This window comes from Hevea brasiliensis, chromosome 8, assembly GCF_030052815.1.
Source record: "Hevea brasiliensis isolate MT/VB/25A 57/8 chromosome 8, ASM3005281v1, whole genome shotgun sequence".
Classification (NCBI taxonomy): Eukaryota; Viridiplantae; Streptophyta; class Magnoliopsida; order Malpighiales; family Euphorbiaceae; genus Hevea; species Hevea brasiliensis.
This window is the reverse complement of record NC_079500.1, coordinates 2,178,552-2,203,483: the sequence shown is the minus strand read 5'-3', so window position 1 is coordinate 2,203,483 and position 24,932 is coordinate 2,178,552. Positions and strand designations below refer to the sequence as shown.

Genomic DNA, 24,932 nt, shown 5'->3' with positions numbered 1-24,932 from the left:
AGAAACACCTTGTCGCCAACCTCATACTCTATATCCTTTCTCCTCAGGTCAGCATATGACTTCTGTCTGTCCGAGGTGACCTTCAAATTGTCTCTGATGAGTTTCACTTTTTCCTCTGTCTGTCTCACTAAATCTGGGCCCACTATTTTCTCCTCACCCATTATTGTCCAGCATAAGGGAGTTCTACATCTCCTCCCATACAACGCTTCATATGGAGCCATTTTTATACTGGCTTGGTAGCTGTTGTTGTAAGCAAACTCTACCAAAGGAAGATACTTCTCCCAACTTCCTTCAAAATCAATGATGCAGCTTCTCAACATATCCTCCAATACCTATTATGTGATTCATGTCATTTTTAGTAGTCTTTTAACATTTATAATAATTTATTAGGTTCTAAGGGTTACCTGAATAACCCGTTCTGACTGTCCATCCGTCTGTGGATGAAAAGCCGTACTGAAGTGTAGTCGAGTGCCTAAAGACTCCTGTAGCCTCTTCCAAAACCTCGAAGTAAATCTCAGGTCTCGATCAGATATGATTGATGTTGGCACTCCATGTAGCCGGACTATCTCATCTATGTAAATTTTTGCTAATCTCTCTAATGAGTAACTGGTTCTAACTGGTAGGAAATGACCTGACTTGGTCAATCTATCCACAATCACCCATAGAGTATCATGCTTCCTCTGTGTCAATGGTAGCCAGTCACAAAATCCATGGTAATGCTGTCCCATTTCCATTCTGGTATGGATATAGGTTGCAACAACCCTGATGGAACCTGATGCTCAGCCTTAACCTGCTGGCATGTCAAACATCTAGTTACAAAATCACCAATCTCTTTCTTCATTCCAGGCCACCAATAATGTGTTTTCAGGTCTTGGTACATCTTGGTACTTCCTGGGTGCATAGCATGGAAGCTACTGTGCGCCTCTTTCAAGATATTCTTCTTCAGTTCCTAATCTCTTGGTACACATATTCTGCCTTTATAGTACAGGCACCCATCTCCTCTCAACTCATAATCAGTCTCCTTCCCCTCTTGAGTTCTGCCCATAACAGTTAGCAACTTTTCATCCCTTAATTGTGCTTCTTGTATTTGCTGTAACAAACTTGGCTTTACACACAACTCAGCCAAAAATACCCCATCCTGTGCTAAAGACAACCGAGCGTTCAATCCTCTCAAAGCCATTATGGACTTCCTGCTTAGGGCGTCAGCCACTATATTTGCTTTCCCAGGATGGTAGTCAATCACACAGTCATAGTCTTTAAGGAATTCAATCCATCTCCTCTGTCTCAGATTGAGTTCCTTCTGAGTTGGCAAGTACTTTAGACTCTTGTGATCAGTGTAGATGTAACACTTCTCACCATATAGGTAATGCCTCCATATCTTCAATGCAAATATTATTGCCGCCAATTCCAGATCATGAGTTGGGTAGTTCTTTTCATGTGGCCTTAGCTGTCTAGAAGCATAGGCAACTACTTTCCCTTCCTGCATTAGAACACACCCAAGCCCATTGTGAGAGGCATCACTATAGATCACATAGTCTTTCTCTGACTCTGGCTGTGTCAACACTGGAGCTTCTGTAAGCATAGCCTTCAGCTTCTCAAAGCTGGTTTGACATTTTTCATTCCAGTCAAACTTTGCATTCTTATGCAGTAACTTAGTCAGTGGGGCTGCTATAAGGGAAAATCCCTTCACAAATCTCCTGTAGTATCCAGCTAACCCCAAAAAGCTTCTGACTTCTGTTACATTTTTGGGAGGCTTCCATTCAACTATTGCTTCAATCTTCCTTGGATCTACCCTGATTCCATCTGCTGACACAATGTGTCCAAGAAAGGATATCTCATCCAACCAGAAGTCACACTTGGATAACTTGGCATACAACTGCTTTTCTCATAGTGTCTATAGTACTACTCTCAGGTGTTCATCATGCTCTTCCCGGTTCTTAGAATACACCAAGATATCATCTATAAAGACCACAACAAACCGATCCAAGTAGGGATGAAAGATGCGGTTCATTAGGTCCATGAAAGCTGCTGGTGCATTTGTTAGCCCAAATGGCATCACTAGGAACTCATAGTGTCCATACTGGGTCCTGAAAGCAGTTTTAGGAACATCTGTCTCCTTCACCCTCAACTGGTGATAGCCTGATCTGAGATCTATCTTGGAGAATACTCCAGCTCCCCTCAACTGATCAAACAGGTCATCTACCCTAGGTAAAGGGTATTTGTTTTTCACAGTCACCTTATTCAGCTGCCGGTAGTCTATACATAGTCGAAGGGTACCGTCTTTCTTCTTCACAAATAGCACTGGTGCTCCCCAGGGTGACACACTAGGGCGTATGAAGCCCTTGTCTAGTAGCTCCTGTAACTGAACTTTCAACTCTCTCAGTTCAGTAGGTGCCATCCTATATGGAGCAATGGACATTGGTGCAGTACCCGGCATAACCTCTATAGCAAACTCCACTTCTCTATTGGGTGGAAAACCCGGCAACTCTTCCGGAAACACATCCGAAAAATCACATACAGTGGGGATCTCCTGCATGCTTAGGCTAGTCTTCCTGGTATCAACCACATGTGCTAAGAAAGCCTCACAGCCCTTTCTTATCAATCTCCTGGCTGTTGTGGCTAATATGATGGTGGAAAGACAACCCTTTCCTTCACCCACAACTGTAATCACATCCCCATCTACTATCTGTAGTGACATCCTCTTTAGCCGACAATCTACCATCGCCTGATGATGTGATAACCAGTCCATACCTAATATCACATCGAACTCATGGAATGGTAGCTCAATCAAGTCAGCTAAAAACTCATACCCTTGTATTTTCAGAGGACAACCCTTGTAAACTTTTTTCACCATGACACTATGGCCTAAAGGGTTTGTGACTTGTATGTCCTCCTCTAGCTCCTCTACTTGTACCCCTCTATCAACTGGTGGTGTGATGCACACATATGAATGTGTGAAACCCGAATCAATCAATGCACATACTAGCAGGTCATAAAAAGAAAATGTACCTCTAATGACATCAGCTAGCTCTGGCTCATCTCGAGCTCTCATGGCATAAGCACGAGGTGCTACCCTAATCTCTTGCCTCTGGACTGTCTCTGCAGTAGGCCTCTGTGACGTGCCAGCCGTATCAGGCCTCACAGGTCTCCTACCCCTCTATGCTGCTGGGGCAGACCTCTCCATCTGAGGTGGAGCAGTGGGAGCTCTAGTGTTCCTCTATGGACAATCCTTCAGGAAGTGATCCGTAGACCCACATCTAAAACATCCACCTGTCAACAATCTGCACTCTCCTCTGTGGGGTCTACCACAATGTACACAAGCAGGTGGTGGGGCTGATCCCCGTGTAGCTGCACCTGGTGAACTACCCACTGATGCACCAGATTGTCCTCCTCCTCTCCTTGGAGCAAACCGAGACTTCTGTTTCTTGCCCCGACCTTGAGTCTGACCCTGAGACTCCTTGGGTCTCTTACTACCCGTGTCTGCTGAACCGGACTGACCAGACCCAGAACCCCTCTTGCGTTGCCTATCCTTTCTGGACTGCTCTTCATTTCTGACTCTCTCCACATCAAGGGCTGATGCTATCAACAGAGAGAAATCTGTGAAGTGGTGAGATGTCACTATTAACCTGATGTTGTCATTCAGTCCGTCCTCAAATCTTCTGCATTTATCAACCTCTGTCGGCATCAACTCCAATGCATATTCGCTAAGTCTCACGAATTCTCGCTCATATTCAGAGACTGTCAGCTGCCTCTGTCTCAGTGCCAGGAATTCTCTTCTTCTGGCCTCCAAGTACACATGACTGATGTATTTCTTTCTGAATTCAGCCAGAAAGAACTCCCAGGTGATCTGTGCAGGCTGTACTACTCTAGATACTGTCACCCACCATCTATATGCATCCTCCTGTAGTAGTGACAGAGCACACTCCAACTGCTGCTCTGGGGTGCAGTGCAACTGCTGCAATACCCTCTCTGTCCTCTCCAGCCAATACTCTGCTGCGGCTGGATCATCATCCCTCTTACCTCTGAAGTCAATTGCCCCATACATTTGCAGTCTCTCTAGTGGAGATCTGTGTATAGGTTGCAGCTGTGGGGGTGGAGGTGGCTGTACAGGTGGTGGTGGCTGTGGCTGTGGAGGTGGAGGTGGCTGTGGCTGTGGAGGTGGAGGTGGCTGTGGCTGGGAATGGCTCCGGCGAACTGACGGAACAGCTATGTCATCTGTTCATAGAAGGCCTACTGTGCCCTACTCACAGTACCTCGAGATGACTCTGCTCTACTACCACTTCTCCCCCGACTAGGAGCAGGTGCGTGACTCTCTACTTCCTCCTCTATCAGTCTCGGTGGTCCGTGCTCTGAAGGATCAGATGCCATCGATCCTATAAAACAGACAAAGAAATAGATCTCCATTAGTGTCACCTCGACTCTATTCAAAGGCCCATGCATGTGATGCAACTATTTCTTTCTATCAATCTAGGTCTAGGACCTCCTAAACCTCTACTCTGATACCACTAAATGTGAGGCCCCTTACCCGTCTACCGTATAGCCGAGCAAGAAGTGCCACATTCAGTGCCGGAGCACCCTATCTTGTTTTATCATATCTATTGTAAACTTTTGATGTCATTTAAAACATATATTCTTTGTGTAATTTTTTTTTTTTTTATATCTTATTTCTGCGGAGACCCGGACAGAGCCTCCCTTATTTTATTAGCATCTGGCGGATTCCACTAATCACCTGTTAACATGTCCATATTCATTTCACACATTTCCTTATGAGTATTTTAATTATCCTATATAGCATTTTTCCCATGAACCTTTCATTAGGTTCATATTGATGTGTTATCTTTATCTAGGAATTTGACTAGGTTGGAATGTCTATTTAGTCACAATTCCTTCACAACAATTTCTCCTCTATGTTTAAACTTGAATTTCATTAATTTATGCCTCATCACTATAGTTTAAGTGTAGTTCCAGACATTTTAACTGTTCGAACAGACATTAGTTGTCGGAACAGTAAAATGTATGGACTACCTACGGTGTGGGCGTTACAATTTTTTTGTGAAGGGTGCTAAAGGTTTTGATGGGTAGAAGCTTAGGAAATCAAGCTTGGAAGCTTGAAAACAATGGAGGAAATGAGGGAAAGAGAGAGAGAGAAGAAATGGAGGAAGAAGATGGAAGTGGGTGGGAGTTTGTCCTCTAGTGCCTTTTATATACATTTTTTTTTTAATTTTCCTAAGCCTTTTTTTTCTTTTCTTTTCTTTTCCTTTCTTTTCTTTTCTTTTCTTTTCTCTTCTCATTTTCCTAATCTATTTAATAAATTTTAATTAATGTTAATTATTTTATTCTCTATTTTTTTTTTATTTTGACATTTAGGTCAAAATTCACCTTTGGGGGTGAAATGACCAAAATGCCCTTAGTAGTGCATATTGGGTTATTTTTATTATTTTTGTACTAATTTATAAATTCTCTAAACTTTAATTTTTTTTTATCTACATTTTTCCTATATTTTCTTAACATTTTTTTTCTTCAATTTATGCTTCCTCACTATAGTCTAGGTGTAGTTCCAGACATTTTAACTGTCCGAATAGACATTAGTTGTCGAAACAGTAAAATGTACGGACTACTTATGGTGAGGGCGTTACACTTACAATCACAAAAATGCATTTAATTTGCAATTTTTTCCTTGTGAAAAAAGGAAATTTCTTTTTACTGTCATTGTTTCAAATAAAAAACCAATTGCATCAAAGAAATGTACAAAAAGGATAAATAATGCAAAAATTATAATAAATTGAGTTACATTATTTCAAAGAAAATTCATATCCAACAGAGTTAGTTTAACTAATAAGGATGAGAGTCTCCATTGGTTATCAATCATGTTTAGATCAGGCTACACTTCGCATGTTTGAAACTAGCAGGTCCTGAGCATCTAAAAGAGGAGAATTCAAAACATGAACACTCAACTCCGCCTCAACAATCAAATTGTCCAACTTATCGGCAACTCTATTTCATCTCTCAACAACAATGTGTCATGACTTCCTACCAAGATATGTCTAGCAACGCTTGTCATTGGGAGACAAGACTGGAATAGAGTGTGATGCCCCTTACCCGTCTACCGTATAGCCGAGCAAGAAGTGCCACATTCGGTGCCGAAGCACCCTATCTTGTTTTATCATATCTATTGTAAACTTTTGATGTCATTTAAAACATGTATTCTATGTGTAGAATTTTTTTTTTTTATATATATCTTATTTCTGTGGAGACCCGGACAGAGCCTCCCTTATTTTATTAGCATCTAGCGGATTCCACTAATCACCTGTTAACATGTCCATATTCATTTTACACATTTCCATATCATATTCTCATGTATCATATCATTTACAATTATTTATGAGATCTCAAAATGAAGTATTATCTATTGCATTCATATAGAAATTCATAGATAATAAATTACAAGTTTTCATTTCAATCTCAAAGTTTAATTACAAGTCCAAAATGAAATACATCATAAACTAGTAATTACATCATGACTAAACATAATGAACCAAAATACTAGTCTATACATGGGCCCTACCAAAATACAACAGACCGGTGAGGTGACTCTGGACAATGGCAGATCTAATCAAAGCTCTGTCAGTGCACTACTGGTGCTGTTGCTGCGGCTGATCTCCAGTACCTACGCGATGGAAAACCAACGCGCTAAGCATAACGCTTAGTGGTGCATAATTTATAATAACAATAATTTAATAATTTGAAACAATATATGCAACTCATAATTTCTGGGTCTTTTATATTTTTATTGCTCTTTGGAAATAATTAACATTATTGGGATCTTTTATGATTACTTATTGTATTTTAAGTCTTAATTAATTTTTTTTTTCAGTGCCCAAGAAAACCTATAACAAATTATAAAAGCTGGATACACGGGAGTATACGGGTTAGACAGCCATATGTCTACCCTGTATACATCTGTCAGGCACGAGGCCAGCTGTCGGGCACGAGACCCGCTGTCAGGCTTGTAAAGCCAGAAATAAAGTAGGCACAATAGCCAGTAAGTAGGCATATAGCCTGTAGAACAATCATACCAGACATATATTGTCAGTTTATGATTTTCTCGGTAGGCAGTACTGCTATCTGTAGTCCCTAATTGGTATACCAATTTATCCAACTAAATAAATAAGTCTAGGTATACTATGGGCAATTAAACATTTTTAATTATTTTAGTACTATTCACTGTTACTATTTTCTGGTACTGTTCATTGGTACCATTAATTTCATATTAATAGGACATTAGTCCCAATTTACATATTCATATCATTTTTAATATTAAATTTTCCTTATGAGTATTTTAATTATCCTATATAGCATTTTTCCCATGAACCTTTCTTTAGGTTCATGTTGATGTGTTATCCTTATCTAGGAATTTGACTAGGTTAGGATGTCTACTTAGTCACACTTCCTTCATAACAATTGATCCTCTATTTTTAAACTTGAATTTCAGTTTTTGAATCACTGAATTTGGAGTTATAGAACTCAAGTTATGGTCAAAATACCATAACTGGTCCCTTTGCCTCTAAGCTGTCCAGAATTTACAATTTCTAGTCAATAAACTTTGACCAGTCATTTGATCATTTTATGGTCATTTTTAGACTTAGGTTCCTTCACAAGATATGTTCCTCTATGTCTTAGGGACTCCCAGGTATAATTTCATAATTTTTCAAGCTTGGTATAGTGAGTTATGGTCAATGTATTAACCTAGACTCTCAGTCCTATAAGGGCAAAAACTAACTTCAGGGCAGTATGTTTGACCCTCTTTTTAGGGTCTTTACACTTGGAATTTGGCAAAGGTGTCTAAATCAATATTGTAGCCCTAAGTATCATGTTTCCAGATCATATTGGCACATCTCAAATGGAATTTCCTAGTGGGAGTTATGGCCAAATGAACACACGGGTATCAAATGGCATTCTGGGTTCAACTTAACATTTTCCAGATTTCAATTCCTAAATTTGGCTAATATTTTCCCTAGGATGCAATGGTTTCTAGAGCTTGGTCAAAACATAAAAATTGTTGTGCTATGTCTTATAAAACTTTTGGCACTAGTTTCACTCAATTTGCAGCTTTGGAGACCAAGTTATGGCATTTTTGCCAAAATTGGTCAAGCATACCAAAGGAACAGTATTTTGGACAATTTCTGGGTTGGCAGTTTTAGTGACTCAACTTGTGCTAACAGTTTGATTTGGTTAAAAGCAAAACTGGGTTAAGTGGTCTTCATGAAAAATGTATCCCTATGTCTAAACTTTCCATGGTTAAAATTTTAGGTCATTTGGACCAGTATAGAGAGAGTTATGACCAAATGAACACGTACTGTTCATTTAGTCATTTTCTGGGTTGGCAGTTTCAGTGACCCAACTTGTGCTAACAATTTGAATTGGTTAAAGGCAAAACTGGGTTAAGTGGTCTTCATAAAAAGTGTAGCCCTATGTCTAAACTTTCCATGGTTAAAATTTTAGGTCATTTGGACCAGCATAGAGAGAGTTATGACCAAATGAACACGTACTGTTCATTTGGTCATTTTCTGGGTTGGGTTGCAGGGAAATCCGAATTTGGGCAGTATTTAGGTCAAGTTTTGGACAGAATTTGGGTATGGTTTCTTCATGGAAAATGGGCTATTTTGGGTCTAGTTTCACCTCCAATTGGCCTCATACCAATTGGGGTCACACAATTTTATTTATCGCCTAAAATGTACACTGCCCTCAACAAACACAACCTGCAGAAAATTGACACTTCCAAAACTCAATCTCCTCCAACTTCCTTACTTCAATTTGCATGCAATACACTTCTATAAGCAACAATCTCATCCCAATAGATCAATTTCAACATTTTACACAAAGTCCTCAACATTTACACAAACCCTATTTTTCAAAGTTTCAAATTTACACAAACACTACACAATCAAACACCCAAACATTTCAACTAATTACACATTCTCATAGAACCATTTTTCATCACTTAAAAGCAATAAATTTCAAGTTCCATGGCTGCCAAAAATTCAAGGGTTCTTTCCTCTAGATTTTCTTTTTGTTTTAATTGTATTTATGCTTAGCTAAACATGCTTTTCATGTTTAATAAAGAGAAGAAGAGGGATTAGTGCACTAACCTTTTTGGGTGTCTTACCAAACTTCAAATTTCTCTTCTTCAAATGGGTATCTAAAGCTTCCTTAGGGTGTAGGGAGTATTTTTTGTAAAGGGAGCTATGAGTTTTGGTGTGTGGAAGCTTGAAAAATCAAGCTTGAAAGCTTGACAAAAATGGTGGAGAGGGAGCACAAGGGTGGACGGCAAGAGAGAGGGAGAGTGGGGAAGAAGATGGAGAGAAAAGTAGGTGGGTTTTGTCTCTTGTGCTTTATATATTTATTTTTTTATTGTACTTAATTTTGTTTTAAATTTTCATAAGCTTATTTTTTTCTTTTCTTTAAATGCCATAAGTCTTTTTATTTTCCTTTCTTTTCTTTTCTTTCCTTTTCTTTTCTTGCTCTTTCCATTTTCCAAATTCAAATTCATATAATTAATTTATGTTAATTATTCTATTTCCAAATTTTAATTTGACATTTAAGTCAAAATTTACCTCTAGGGGTAAAATGACTAAAATGCCTTTCATGGTGCTCATCGGATTATTTTTATTTTTTTATACCAATTAATAAATTCTCTAAATTTTATTTTATTTCTCAAAAATTTTCCTATATTTTTTTTTAATATTTATTTCATTAATTTATGCCTCCTCACTATAGTTTAAGTGTAGTTCCAGACATCCTGACTGTCCGAATAGACATTAGTCGTCGGAACAGTAAAATGTATGGACTACCTACGGTGAGGGCGTTACATAGAGAGATTTAAAAGCAGCTTTACTAGAGACTAATTCTAAACGAAACTTGATAATCCATCTCCAACAAAGGATGAAGCCATCTAAGGGTATTTTTAAAATTTTTTTAGTAGGGCAGTGATCGAGTACCGGACCCTCAAATATTTTAAAATATTTTAAGGATTTTATTAGTAATTTTATTAAAAAATACTTATTGCGCTGTGAAAAGAAAAATACTAATAGTATCATCTTTCAAAAAAGAAAAAAATTTCATACTATCATTGCGTTTTGGCTTCTTTTCTCCATTAATTCTATTTTATTATTTTTATCTTCTAAGAAATACATAATCACTGACTTCTATCTCTTGAAATTCAACTTATAAGATGAAAATATTGAGGGAAAGTCCAGTAATTTTTTTTTATTAATTTGATAATCTCATTATTATTACAAGAATCTGTATCTCTTCATACTCAGATTAAAAAATTATTTCACTTGCATAATATTAGAAATGAAGAATTATTATTTATTTTATTTACTTAATAATTATAATTAAATTTGCTTTTCATACTTGTTTTTTTAAAAAATATATTTTAGATAAATTAGATAAATTTTTTAATTTTAGGTTAGCAATATGATTTAAATTTAATAATTTATATTATTAAACATTTTTTAAGATTTTTAATTAATAGAACTTTCATTTAATTTTTAACTAGTTAAATTTATTTAAAAAGTTACAAGTATATTTTAATCGGTCCTCTAAATTGAATCTCTGCGTTGGTCACTATCTCTAACTCCCTTCATTTAAAATCATGAGCCCACACTAACTCAAGCCCTTGCTCCAACACAATTGGTTTGATTACACAATAAAATTATTTTTTTTATTAAGGCTCTATTTATTTCATAGAAAATATTTTCCTAAATAATATATTTTGTATTTTCTAGTATTTGGAGTGCTTAGAAAAATTAGTCAATAAAAAGTATTTCCTAGTCAAAGAGAAAACTAAGTCATTTTTAAATAAAATGACTTTCATTTTTCAAAAAATAAAGTTATTTTTCATTTTTTAAATTTTAATAATCTTATTAAAATGTGAGCACACTTATATATACATGAAATAAATATATATAATTAATTTAACATTACAATCAAACAACGAAAAATATTTTCATAGAAAATATTTTTTTATATTTTTTATGAAAAATATTTTTCATACAAAATTATTTTCAGTGAAACAAACAGAGCCTAATATAACTTTTATTTTGCAAAATAACTCAGGGGAATAAATGGTAAACAAGCCTCATTTTCTCTAAAATGTGATTTAGAATGGCATAGTTATCCATTTTACCCATTGATAAAAAAAATTCTTGTTTTCTATAATAATAATAATAATAATAATAATAATAATAATAATAATAATAATAATAATAATAATAATAATAATAATAATAATAATAAAGCAATGCATTGTTTGAGTCCCTTCCATTTTTTATTTATTTTTCTAAAATAATATTAATAAAATTTTACATTAGCTAAAATTTTTATTCATCAATTATATTTATTTTATCAATTCTCAAATAATTTAATTAAAAAATGCATAGTGTGCAAAATTTTCTTACATGAAACTCTCTCTCTCTCTCTCTCTCTCTCTCTATATATATATAGATTTCAAGTTATGTGAAATAAAATTTACATAAATAACAAAGAAAATATTTAAGAGATAATATATAATAAAATATTACTCACATTATTTAATTAAAGAAAAATTATTCAATATAATTGGTGCACATACTCTCTTACAAATAATTAAAGGGTTCTGTATTTTAGAATTTAACCTTAATAAAAAATTAATTTTTTATGATTTTAGGAAAATGTAGGGATTAAAAAGTAATAAATATAAAATTTAATCTTTCATTTGATTTTCCAAAATATAAACGGTAAGTTTTAGTGCATGAAACGACAAGTTAAAAAAGAAAGTAAATGATAAAACTGGCAGAAACGGCCGACTTTACAAGCCACCACCATTCCAAAATTCGAATCCTGTTGAGATTTGTACTGAGAAGGCTATATGTATATATGCACAAATGCTAGCTCGTTATTAGTTAAGGCATCAAGAAAGGTGATATTCATCAAGTCAGTCTTTTGCAATCTTTTCCCTGAATCGATCGAGAGTTCCGCAATTGCCATGGCAAGAAGGAGATCGAAGCAACTTGTTAAGAAGCCGGTGCTGGTGGAGAAGCTCGACACTGTCTTCACTTGTCCCTTTTGTTACCAAACCCAACGCTGTGGAGTGCATCATCGATAGGAAGTTGTTCACGGGCGAAGCTGGATGCCGTGGGTGCAAAGCAAGCTTTTCGACCTCCACTACTCCTTTGACGGAGCCAATCGACATATACAGTGAATGGATTGATGAGTGTGTTAGGGTTAACAAAAGTTGAAGATGTATCCTGATCCTTTGTAAGTCTTTAATGGGTTGCCGTAGGCTGTAGCTTTTCTTTTGTTTTTTTGGATTGGGAGTGTATTGCATTGTGTTCGATGTTAATCTTAAGCATGTTCAGATGGAGAACCATTTCTTATACGTGAAATGTAATTTCAACGGATTGTTGGATTCAGTTTGCTATGATCGTTTCTTATCGACAACATTAAGCTACTATGGGTTACTTCAATTTAGATAATTGGATTGCCAGGGTAGGGCGTGAGCTTGTTTGTATGAATATCTGATAGGGCTGATGATAGGACAAGCATCCAGTAGTTCTGGGTACTGTGTTTGAACATGATTTTGCAATAATGCTTGTTTAAGTTTGTTCTGCGCTTGTGCTGCAGTGTATCATGCCAGAGAACAAAAGAATGAAATACAAAACAAGCAGATCAAAAAAACATCAATGGAAAACAATTACAACAGCAAATGTATTTACTGTAGTGGATTTGATTAAGGTACGTAAATGCAGGACTTTAGGATTCTGCATGAATCAACAATTCTCTCGTCACTAGTAGAGTAGAAAACAATTCTTGAATGCCTTTCAAATGAAGAGAAAGAAAGCTCTTATGGAGTTAATTCTACTAAGTGTTAATCACTGAAAGGTATTCAATTTCCAGATGCAGTTATTCAAGACGGGATCTTATTTGTTGCCTTTTTCCACCTGTTTGAGATTAAAAAGTCCACATCTAAGAGATTAAGGATTAATAATAACAAAAGTTCTACAAATGATCATTAATTTAGGAGTTTCGGAATTATTTTCAACATTGTGAAGTCCTAAGTTTGAGCGGTACTTGGAGCCTTGAGAAAAGGGAAATTTCTTTTTTATTATCATTATTTCAAACAAGAAAAATAAATTTTCACACAAAAATGCGTATTAAGGATAAATAATACAAAAATTATAATAAATTGAGTTATATTTGAAAGGAAATTACTACTCAGTAGATTTAATCCAATTAATAAAAATGAGAGCTTTTACATTTTATTTATCAAAATTCAACTCTACTCTGTAATTATTTATCTTAAATACATCCGCTAATGTGAAAAGTGTAATTTTAAAGATTACCTAGGAATAAACTTAATCTCGGTGTATACAAATTGACCGAAGATACCTCCAACTGTAAATATCAAAAATTTAAAATTTCTGCCACTTTTGTTTTATCATAATTGTAAGTCTTATCAAAATTTTTTCTTATAATTAACAAACACAAGAATGAACAATCCCCTAGTATTTGCTTCTTTGTTTTCTTTTGCCCTTTGACATTAAATTTGTTTTAAGGCTGTAAAGTCTTGAGTTTCAGCTCCGGTCAGAAGCAAATTAAATAAAAGAAAAATATTGCTACAACTTATGGACAATGAATAAACAGGTTTGCTGAATTCAAAATCAAAAGTTTGCATTCACTGGCACATTACAAGAGTTTTCACAAGCACACAGATGGATAATTGGCAACCATCTTCAGTTGCCAGTATTAAAATCCAAACTAGCTCATATACTTTCTGTCTTAGACCTTCATCTTGTACCATACTAATTTGTAAACGTCATGCATGCTTCCATCATATCCTAAGCAAAATTATTACATGTAAATCGTATGATTAGGACATCACTGCTCTCTATTTTCCAGCTGCTATGCATGTGCAACTACAACAAGAGTAGCAAACTGTCGAAATAATTAGAAAAATAATCATTAAATTCACTTCCATATAATGACAAGTAATGGTCTTTAAGAGATAACAATGTGTAAACTTGGCTATCTAGTCTGGTAATTAAAGATATTAAGTTATGACCCCTAAATATTGAGAGGGACAAGAATGTGTTCCCTTCTGTGAGAGACAACAGTACTACTAGTTTGATGCTCAAACCACCAATTTGGTTTGAAAACCTGTAATAAAGTGATAATTAAGAAATTATCATTTTACAACTCAAAACTACTTTTTTCTTTTTCAGGAATAATCAAAACAAACAATAAAGGAACTATATCATACATTATGAAATCATGAGGAATCATGATCCAAATATAGTATTAAGTATAAAATGGTAAATCATAGGCTGTTTTTTGCTCTTTTCCCCAAAATATTTTGATAAATTACTTTGTAATTAGATTTTAATCATTATTAATATATTTTTACTTCTCTATCTAAAAAATAAATTAAAATATTTTTAAAATTTTAATTTTGTATGTTCACTCTGTTCATCATAAATAAAAAGTCTAAAATATTGTAGCCATTAATAAAAAATATATTATCATTTCGTCCATAAATTTTGTTATCATTAACACAGGTATATCTCTATTCTTAAAAATAGATTAAAATATTCTTAATATTTGAATCTATCTATAAAATGGTGTCATCCTTATTTTTAGCCCATTTAACTATTGATACATCATTTCATTTAATTTTTAAAAATCGAATACAACGATTTTATCATTAATTAGAAAATAAAAAATTTGATTGTTGATTATAATTATTAATTTGAATGGGAGTGAGGGTGAAAGGTTGTAGAGGGAGAGGAGAGAGAATATAGTGCACTAGAAAGAGAAGAGAGACAGAAACATGGGAGAGAGAGAGAGATGGGGAGAAGAGAGGGAGTGAGGGAGAGAGAGAAACCAGGGAGAGATGGAGAAGGACACAATGATAAATAATAATAATAAAGGATTAAATAATAATTTATAACCTTTTATAGTCATATCTAACTTTTAAATGGGCTTAAAATGGAAGAATGCACCATTTTGTTAACTGAATTAAGTTTAATGGACATTTTAATTTATTTTCTAAAATAAATGAATATATAAAAATATTTATTTTTTTATGATTTAAGGAAAGTATAGGGATTAAAAAGTAATAAATATAAAATTTAATCCTTCATTTGATTTTCCAAAGTATAAACGGTATGATTTAGTGCATAAAACGACGAGTTAATAAAATAAGTAAATAATAAAACTAGTAGAAATAGGTGGCTTAATTTACAAGCCACCGCCATCTCAAAATCTGAATCCTGTTAGGATTTGTACCGAGAAGGCTATATGTATATATGCTCAAATGCTAGATCGTTATCAGTCAAGGTATCAAGAAAGGTTATATTCATCAAGTAAGTCTTTTGCAGTCTTTTCCCTGATTCGATCGAGAGTTCCGCAATTGCCATGGCAAGAAGGAGATCGAAGCGAGTTGTTAAGAAGCCGGTGCGGGTGGAGAAGCTCGACACTGTCTTCACTTGTCCCTTTTGCAACCATCCCAACGCTGTGGAGTGCATCATCGATAGGAAGTTGTTCGTGGGCGAAGCTGGATGCCGTGCGTGCAAAGCAAGCTTTTCAACCTCCACCACTCCTTTGACGGAGCCAATCGACATATACAGTGAATGGATTGATGAGTGTGTTAGGGTTAACAAAAGTTGAAGATGTATCCTGATCTTTTACAAGTCTTTAATGGGTTGTCGTAGCTGTTGCTACTGTGTCTTTTCTTTTCTTTTCTTTGGATTGGGAGTATATTACATTGTGTTCGACGTTAATCTTATGAATGTTTAATTTGTAACTTTAAATGGAGAACCATTTCTTATACATGAAATATAATTTCAACGGATTGTTGGATTCAGTCTGCTATAATCGTTTTTTGTTGAAAAACTTAAGCTAGGGTTACTTCAATTTAGATAAGGGAGCTTAAGGAATTGCCACGACTCATGAGTAGGGCTTAAGCTTGTTTATATGATTTCTGATAGGGCTGATGATAAGAGAAGCACCCAGTAGTTCTATGTTCTGTGGTTGAACATGATTTTGCAATGATGCTTGTTTAAGTTTGTTCAGCGTTTGTGCTGGATATTCTTTGGTTATTTGAAAATGTGGGCTGAGTATATCATGGAAAAGAATGAAAGAAGGAAATTTAAAACAAGAAGATAAAAAAACCATAAACGGAAAACAATTCCAACAGCAAATCTATTTACTATAGCAGATTTGACTAAGGTACATAAATGCAGAACTGCATGAATTAACAGATTATCGACTATCCACAATGTTAACTTGATTAAGTTTTTACGAAGATATAGCTTGCATGTGCAAACTAATCTGTGACTCACAACCCGCAAAAAGAAAAAGAACAGATTGAGAATGTTGTGGTAGAGAGCAACAGAGGCCAAAATATATTCATCATTATGACTACCGCTTGATGAGGTTGTCAGTGTCATAAATAATATATCCACAGAAAATCAGAGTACTGATCCCACCATAGATAGCTGTAGATGTTGAGCTAATTAAGAGGGAAGAATGTCTACATAATAAAACATAAAAAGTTTGAAAAATACCATATAACAATCTTGTTTTACATTCAAATGCAAGTCAAGGTTAATTAAATAATATAAAAATAGAGAATAAAGTTTCATAGAAATATTAACATTATTATACATTTTGCAATCTTAACCTTAACCATGCCTAGTTGGCAGTATTTGAATTGAAACAAGCTTAGAGATTTCCTGTCTTAGACCATTAATCCTGTATGATACTGAAATGTTCCCATCATTTCCTACGCATGTAGATGATTTAGCTCCTCACATGTCGATGTTTAATTTCATAATTATGATCCTTAAAGCTAGCTGCTCCACCCAGTAAAACAAATTAAAACTAACTACTCATTCACATCTCCAATTTTAGGGATAGCATTGAGGCACTGGGTTGAAAAAATACTTCTTAAAAGGATATCACTTTATACGCAATTGAAAAATATAGTCCGAAAAAAGAATATTGTATTATTTCAGAGTTCTTCTAATCACAAAATAACAGTAATACTAAACAAATTAAGTTAGTCAGTTATTATTCAAGAAAACCTCAATTATAATTCTTTAAATTTAATTCATATGAAATTAAAAAAAATTATTCAGAATTTTGAGGGTGAAATTCGATTTTAGAAAATTATATATACTCGAGTTAATGGTATGAAACAGTCCAAGGAACCTCACAATCACAAAAAATGCCTTTAATTTACAATTTTACGCTTGAGGTAAAAAGGAAAATATTTTAAAACATTTTAAGGATTTTATTAGTAATTATAGAAAAAAAATTATTGCTCAATTGAAGGAAAGATACCAATAATATCATCTTTCAAAAAAGGAAAAATTTCAAATTGTCTCGTGCGTTTTACCTTTTTTTTCTTTATCAATTCTATTTTACTATGTTTCTCTTCCAACAAATATACAATCACTCCTATTTCTTGAAATTCAATTATAGGATAAGATTATCAAAGGAAAGTCCAGTAATTTTTTTTATTAATTTAATAATTTCATTATCATTACAAGAATCTCTATCTTGTTAAAATTTCTTCGTACTTAGATTGAAAAAGTTTTTCCCTTTCATGATATTAGAAATGAAGAATTATTATCATTTATTTTATTTACTTTATAATTATAATTGAATTTGCTTTTCATACTTATTTTTTAAAAATTATAATTTAGATAAATTTTTTAATTTTAGACTATTAATATATTTTAACTTTAGTAATTTATATTATTAAACATTTATTGAGATTTTTAATTAACAGCACTTTCATTTAATTTTTAATAAGTCAAATTTATTTAAAAAGTTAGAACTATATTTTAATCGGTCATCTAAATCTAATCTCTGCGTTGGTCGCTATCTCCAACTCCCCTCTTCTAAAATCATGTGTCCACACTAAGTCAACCCTAAGCATCAACACGACTGGTTTGATTACACAACAATTTTTTTTTCTTTATTAAGACTCCATTTGTTTCATGAAAAATATTTGAAAATATTTTTCTCATTTTCTAGTGTTTTGGGCACTCAGTAAAATTGGTCAATAAAAATATTTTTTAGTCAAAGGAAAAACTAAGTCATTTTTTAAGGAAAATAATTTTCATTTTTTTAAAAAAGTCATTTTTTCATTTTTTAAACTTTGATAATCTTATTAAAATATAAACACACACACACACATATATATATATGAAATAAATATATATCATTAATTTAATATTAAAACTAAATAACGAAAAAAATATTTTTCATGAAAAATATTTTTCATATACAAGTTATTTTTCGTGAAACAAACAGAACCTAATATAACTTTTATTTTGCAAAATAACACAGGGGAATAAATGGTAAATAAGCCTCATTTTCTCTAAAATGTGATTTAGAATGGTTTTTTTCCATTTTTACCCATTGATAAAAAAAAAATTCTTGTTTTCTATTTATATTATAATAATAATAAAGCAATGCATTGTTTGAGTCCGTTCCGTCTTTTATTTATTTTTCTAAAATAATATTAATAAAATTTTACATCAGCTGAAATTTTTATCTATAAATTATATTTATTTTCTCAATTCTCCTATAATTTAATTAAAAAATGCACAGTGTGCAAAATTATTCTTACATGAAACTCTCTCTCTCTATATACATATATGGATTTCAAGTTATGTGAAATAAAATTTACATAAATAACAAAGAAAATATTTAAGAGATAATATATAATAAATATTACTCACATTTTTTAATTAAAGAAAAATTATTCAGTATAATTGGTGCACATAATAGAAATATTGATTAAAAATAGGAAAACATTTGAAATTGATTCAGTTATATGGTTATTTTTATCATTTTATTTTAAATATCAAAATTTTATTATATTTTCTTAATATAATAAAGAAATATAATATAATTAAATATTTTCTTTATTTATTAATATTAATATTATTTTTAAAAATAATATTATTAATCCTTATTAAAGAATAGAGAAAATTTAATGAAATTAAATATATTATGTTTTATAAATTTATTATAATTTCATAATTTTATTGAAAATTTTACGTGCTATATATACATTTGAATATTAAATAAAAAATATTATTATTTTATATTTTTATTAAAAAAATAATATAATAATTTTTAGATAATAAATTTAATAAAAATTTTGAGTTTTGATAATTAATTATAAAAAAAATAACATTTAAAAGAAAAATAAAAAAATAAATTTAGTATAAAAATAATAATTTTACGTGTCAACTCCTATCAATTTCTCTTTTATATATATAGAGATAGGAATATCGGACTAAATGGGTCCCATCAAGGCGTGGTCTCTATGAAATATAAATTAAGGAATCATATTCCTTTTGTAATATTCATATATAAAAACCATCTGGCATTATAATAATGGCATATGATTAATTAGTTGAAAGTGATGTATGGTTGGCCAAGCTTGGTGGTGATATAGTATTTCATTGTTTAATCGGAAGAATAATTTTACTCTCTGGCATAGTATATATTATTCAAGAATATTGATCGGAAAATAAATGGGAACAGACAACAGCTAAGCACTTGGCAAAAAAATCAGCAAGTTGGAACTTAGAATAAACGCATACATAGCCTAACAAATCCCTTGATCTATTGTTTTCGAACATGGCAATCAATATGCAAATGCTTTGTCCTTTCATGAAAAACAGGCTGACTGGGTTAGCAGCAATATGCAAAGCAGCTTTATTAATACAGAACAAAGGAATGGGCTGAGCAACAGGTAATTGAAATTGCTGCAACAAATAAGAGATCCATTTGAGCTCACAAACAGTGGAGACCTCGCTTATATATATATATTCGGCCTCAGCTGAAGATCTGCTAGCACTAGACTTTTTCTTGGACTTCCAAGAGGTTAATGACTGCCCCAAGAAAAAGGAAAACCCTATAACAGACTTTCTAGCGTCTCTGCAAGTTGGCAGGGAAGAAAAGACCTTGTGCAGGACAACTTCTGAGATATTTCAGAATATGAACAGCAGCAACCCGATGAGACTCTCGAGGAGATTACATTCCAATAATAACAACAGGAATGCAGGCAGCTCGTATGCTTGTAATCTCCCGCATTTTTCATCTTATCTTGACCCCTTCAGGACAACCAGGACCTGTTGCAAATATTATTGTATGCATTTCCAGTCTTTCTTTGATACAAGAGCAGATTTTTAAGGTTTTTGCAGTACTTCATATGTTGTTGTTTTTTTCGCTGTTTTGTTTTTCAGGCTGGACTAGTGCTGGGTCCTTCATTGTTGTGCAAAATCAAAAAACTTCAGGAATTCTTTATCCGGTCTTCTTCTATAGAATACTATCAACTTCTGACATTCAATTTTCGAGTCATTTTTTTGTTCTTGATTGGTTTGGACACAGACGTTCCTTATATGAGGCGAAATCTGCGTTTGGCAAGCACTCTTGCATTTGAAGGTATAATTGCATGCACCCTTTTTGGAGCAGCTTCTGCAATCGCTATCCTCCATTTATTGAAGTAAATGGACATTGGTTATTGTTTTTCCATTGATTCTAGCAAATTCAATTTACAAAACTGGATGTTCCCTGCTAACTAACCAGTTATCATCATCCTATACATAAGTTGATCACCAAATGACTAAATAATTTCAAATCAGATGATGGTCAATCACTGTATATAACTAATTACTAACTATAGTAGACAATTGGAAATAATATCCCAATCATCCGGTGATAGTGATAGCTCGAACTCACAAGAATTCTCATTCAGATATTTAGATACGATGTCCTCTGTGGGTTGTATCTGGATGTCCTCTGTGGGATGTATCTGGATGTCCTCTGTGGGATGTATCTGGATGTCCTCTGGGGGATATATCTGAACAGGTTCAGGCATTGGTGGTGTCATACCAGTAGCATAAGTTCGATAAGATCCATAGTTGGCAGCTGCAAACATTGCTCGTTGATAATTGGCAGCTTCTAACATTGCTTGGTGATGATCATGATTGTTGATTGGAACATAAGGAGGATCTTCATAAAATGCACTTGGATTCTCTTGGATTGGGATTGAAACAATTTGCTTATTGTCATTAAGGGCGTTTGTGTAGGCTGGAGGATCGCTATTTTTGTCAACATCCCTAACAACATCAGCAGTTTGATCATCAAACTCTGCAGATTGTTCCTCATTTGAAAGTCGACTTCTCAAATTGTCTTTCGCATCCCTCTTATATATCTTGCATAAAACCACATTATCCAACTGCACAGAAAAAGAAAAGAGAATTAATCAAACAAAAGAAAAATTAATGAACAACAAACAAGAAATTTAAATATTTATTTAATTACCCTCATATCATCGGCACTTGCTTTGATTCTTGGAGGGGCATCACTGACCCTATATTCATGCATAATCCAGTTAGTCTTTGTACCATTTGGAGGCTTTCCCATGTAGAAAACAAGTGCCTTCCTATATCCAACCACAGCACCCTTATATTTAACAGCTTTATCCCCTCCAGTTGCCTTCCAGTATCCACCACCGGCATCTCGTTTTGGTCTACTTCCATTTGGATATCTCTTGTCCCTTGGTGTAAAAAAGTACCATTCTGTCTCCCCACATTGCCAATACTCCTCTGTTCATCAAAACAAGGAAAAGGTAAATCCATCGACAAAACATAGATTTAATCATAACATTGCAAAACAAAATCATAGTGGAAAAGAAGAAAAAAAATTATAGCATTGCAAAAACAAAATCATCGCGTAAATATATGCATAAGCATGGAAATAGGTTGTGTTAAAGATCAAAGAACCTGCAAGCTTCTCGGGATTGTACTCATAAAGTTTAACCTCCATGATCTTGTTTGGAGGCAAGGGTTGATTGGCTATCTTGTTTTTCAAGTAATGAACGACAAGCTCTCCGTCCAAAGGGCGAAACCTATACCCGGGTGGAAAAGAATTAAAATAATCAATATCAATGAAGTTCTTTCTGTTGTTGTCATTGATGGGGTCTGTTCGAGGTTGACGAGTAGCGGTAACAGAAGCATTGGACTGCGGCTGTGTCACCTCCATAATTGGACTCTTGCGAGGAATTTTTTCCCGAGAAGACTGATGCAAGCTAACGTAAAAGTATTGAAATTCTCTCTCCCTCAACTTTCTCTCTTTTATATGAATAGACTTCTAATAAAAATTAAAATAACCCTAAAAGATAGATTTTCAAGACTTAATATTTATCTATTCTTATTAGAAACCAAGTTTGAAACTAGATAAGTGTGGGACACAAGTTTTTTTAATATCTGATAAACCAATCAAACTTCTAAGATTATTTAAACATTATCCCTATACTATCTTCCATTTTATTTTATATTTCAAATTTTAATAATTATATATTTAAAGATAAAATTATTTAGTTAAGTATTATTTAATAGTATTAATTATAACCAGAAAAAAATAATTAAAATGAAATTTAAGATTATTATATTTATAAATTATATCATCACACCTTATGATATGGATATGGATATTTATGAATTATATATGTCAAAAATTTTGAATATATATATATATATATACATATAATTTATTAAAAATTAAATTTCAAATGTTATATCTTTTAAATTCTAAATATTTTTTTTAAAATAAAATTATCATTTAAACATTATCTATTTCTATATTTCATTTTATTTTGTATTTCAAATTTCAAACGTTATATCTTTTAAATTCTAAATATTTTATTTTTTAAATAAAATTATCATTTAAACATTATCTATTACTATCTTTCATTTTATTTTATATTTCAAATAATTATATATTATGATAATTTAGCATTATGGAAAATAAAAGACTACATTTAACCGTTGATAAAAATCAATTTATTTTAAATTTTTATTTTTAAATTAATTTTAAATTATTTTAAAAAATTAATTTTAGAATTTATATAAATTTACATTTTTAGTCTAACTTTGACTAAACTTCTACCCAATTAAGTTTTTTTATTGTAATTTAAAATAAAATTTTATATAATAATAATAATAATAATAATAATAATAATAATAATAATAATAATAATAATATAGGTATGAATTTTTTTTTATTTATCTAATAAACTAATCTTAGAAATTAATTAATTTAGTCGGTATATATAAATGTTACACAAATAGCAAAATATTTAGAAGAAACAAGAAACCATTGAATACAAAGCAAAATCATCCAATAGACTTGGATAGGAGTGAAACCCTATAATACGAGTGATTTGTGATAAGATTATCAAGATGGCATCTCATTTTGCTGTTGCAATCCTCATCTCATGTAACTAATGGACGAATGTTTATCAGAGCCTTGCAACTCTTTACAATGGCCACTTCTCAAAGTTTAATCCACGCCAACTAAAACTCACTAGAGAGCTACAAAATACAAAATGGAGCATCCTTGTTTGTGCTAACAACATAGCAATAACAGGCCTAAAATTCCAGAATACCAATCAACTCTCAAGACAGCAAAAGAAAGCAACAGGAAGCAAGCAGAGATCAAAACTCTGATTCATGTGGGCAATTTCTAAGAATTGATTGAATCCCCAATATTACAAAGCCAGCCATAAGACCCCACTTTAACATCAAAGTTTAAATCTCAGCAGAATAAAAGAGCAAAGTGTGGAAATCAACAGTGTTCACCCAACCTTGTATATATGTCTCTGAGTTTTACTCTTCACTTGCAGTTTAATGCATTCAGCTTCCATTAAACAGGCATTATTTCTTTGGAGCCACAAGGAACATGACATTGCAAAAAAGGACAGCTAAAAATCTTCTTGCATTTTCCACTAACTAGAGCCATCCATTAAAGAAATATTGATGCAAAATCCTTCGGGAAGCGAAAAACAATACCCCACCATTGAAGGAAAAGTTTCAGATGATCCTGCTAAATTGAAAGAGAAACTGTTGGGTGGATTGAAACGGATCACTACAAGGTGATTGAAACCATAAGCAGAAAAGGAGAAGGTTATAATAAAGGAGAGGAATCAACGGCTGGAGTGTTGCAAAAGATCATTAATCCATAAAGTATCTTGCTACGGGTTCATCTGAATGAGAAAAAGACATACCCAACTGCTTTCCCATGTTGACAGCTTGCCAAGCTTCATCTGCTATGTCTAAGGAATATTCATTGGAATTTTTTCTCTTGGGGCGAGAATTCATGCGATGGATGTCACTATTTGCTGGCTTCACATTCTTCCTGTTTTTGATCCTTTTTTCATTTTTCCGCCACCATTAAGCTTTGGGGAGATCTCAAATAAGTGATTTGCAGGGAGTGGGAGCTGGGCTGGGCTAGTAGCTATATAAGGAAACAGAGCTAAATGGTTTGGGCTGGCTGGTGTTGTTGATTTGGCCAGGAGTAATCGATAACAGTTGGAGCGGAAATAATGGGTGCAGGGAGGCTTACCAATTTCTAGAAGCTCTAAGTTAATAAAGGAAGATTGGCAACTGTCATTTACCGTTTGCTGTGTTGATTAAAGGTGCTAAGGGGTCCTCAAAGACAGGAGCAGCGTGCAGATAATCAGAATTCAAATTATGCTTATGCATTGGAGAACAAGATTCTGTTATCTGTATTTCAAATTCTGACGATGCTCCGATTTGAGATTTGTGGAGCTCGATGTTCTTTGGGGTTCCCAACTCGTCCCCATCTGTTTGGATGGCAAGAGTTGCCGAAGAATCGTTAAGGGAGAGGCGGCTATGGTGTTGGTTCAATAATTGATGTTGCTTATCATGCGTTGCAGATGAATTTTCATGATCGATGTAGTTGTCTTCAGAAAGGTATAAGCCACTTGTACTCACATTCTCATTCCGCTTGCCAGATGCACCAATAGGGTTGTTTTCGGAGTCCACGTCAGCATCCGAACT

At 33.3% G+C, this 24,932-nt stretch overlaps 1 protein-coding gene across 1 annotated transcript; it reads right to left on the bottom strand.

Moving 5' to 3' along the window:
* Nucleotides 1–20,573: 20,573 nt before the first annotated feature.
* Nucleotides 20,574–22,300, bottom strand: LOC131182205 (NAC domain-containing protein 68-like). The gene is made up of 2 exons (XM_058150922.1): nt 21,855–22,300; nt 20,574–21,677 (listed from the first exon to the last, which is right to left on the bottom strand). The coding sequence occupies exons 1-2, from the start codon at nt 22,111–22,113 to the stop codon at nt 21,382–21,384; spliced, it is 555 nt and encodes a 184-aa protein (XP_058006905.1). The 5' UTR covers nt 22,114–22,300; the 3' UTR covers nt 20,574–21,381.
* Between the last annotated feature and the right edge of the window lie 2,632 nt (nt 22,301–24,932).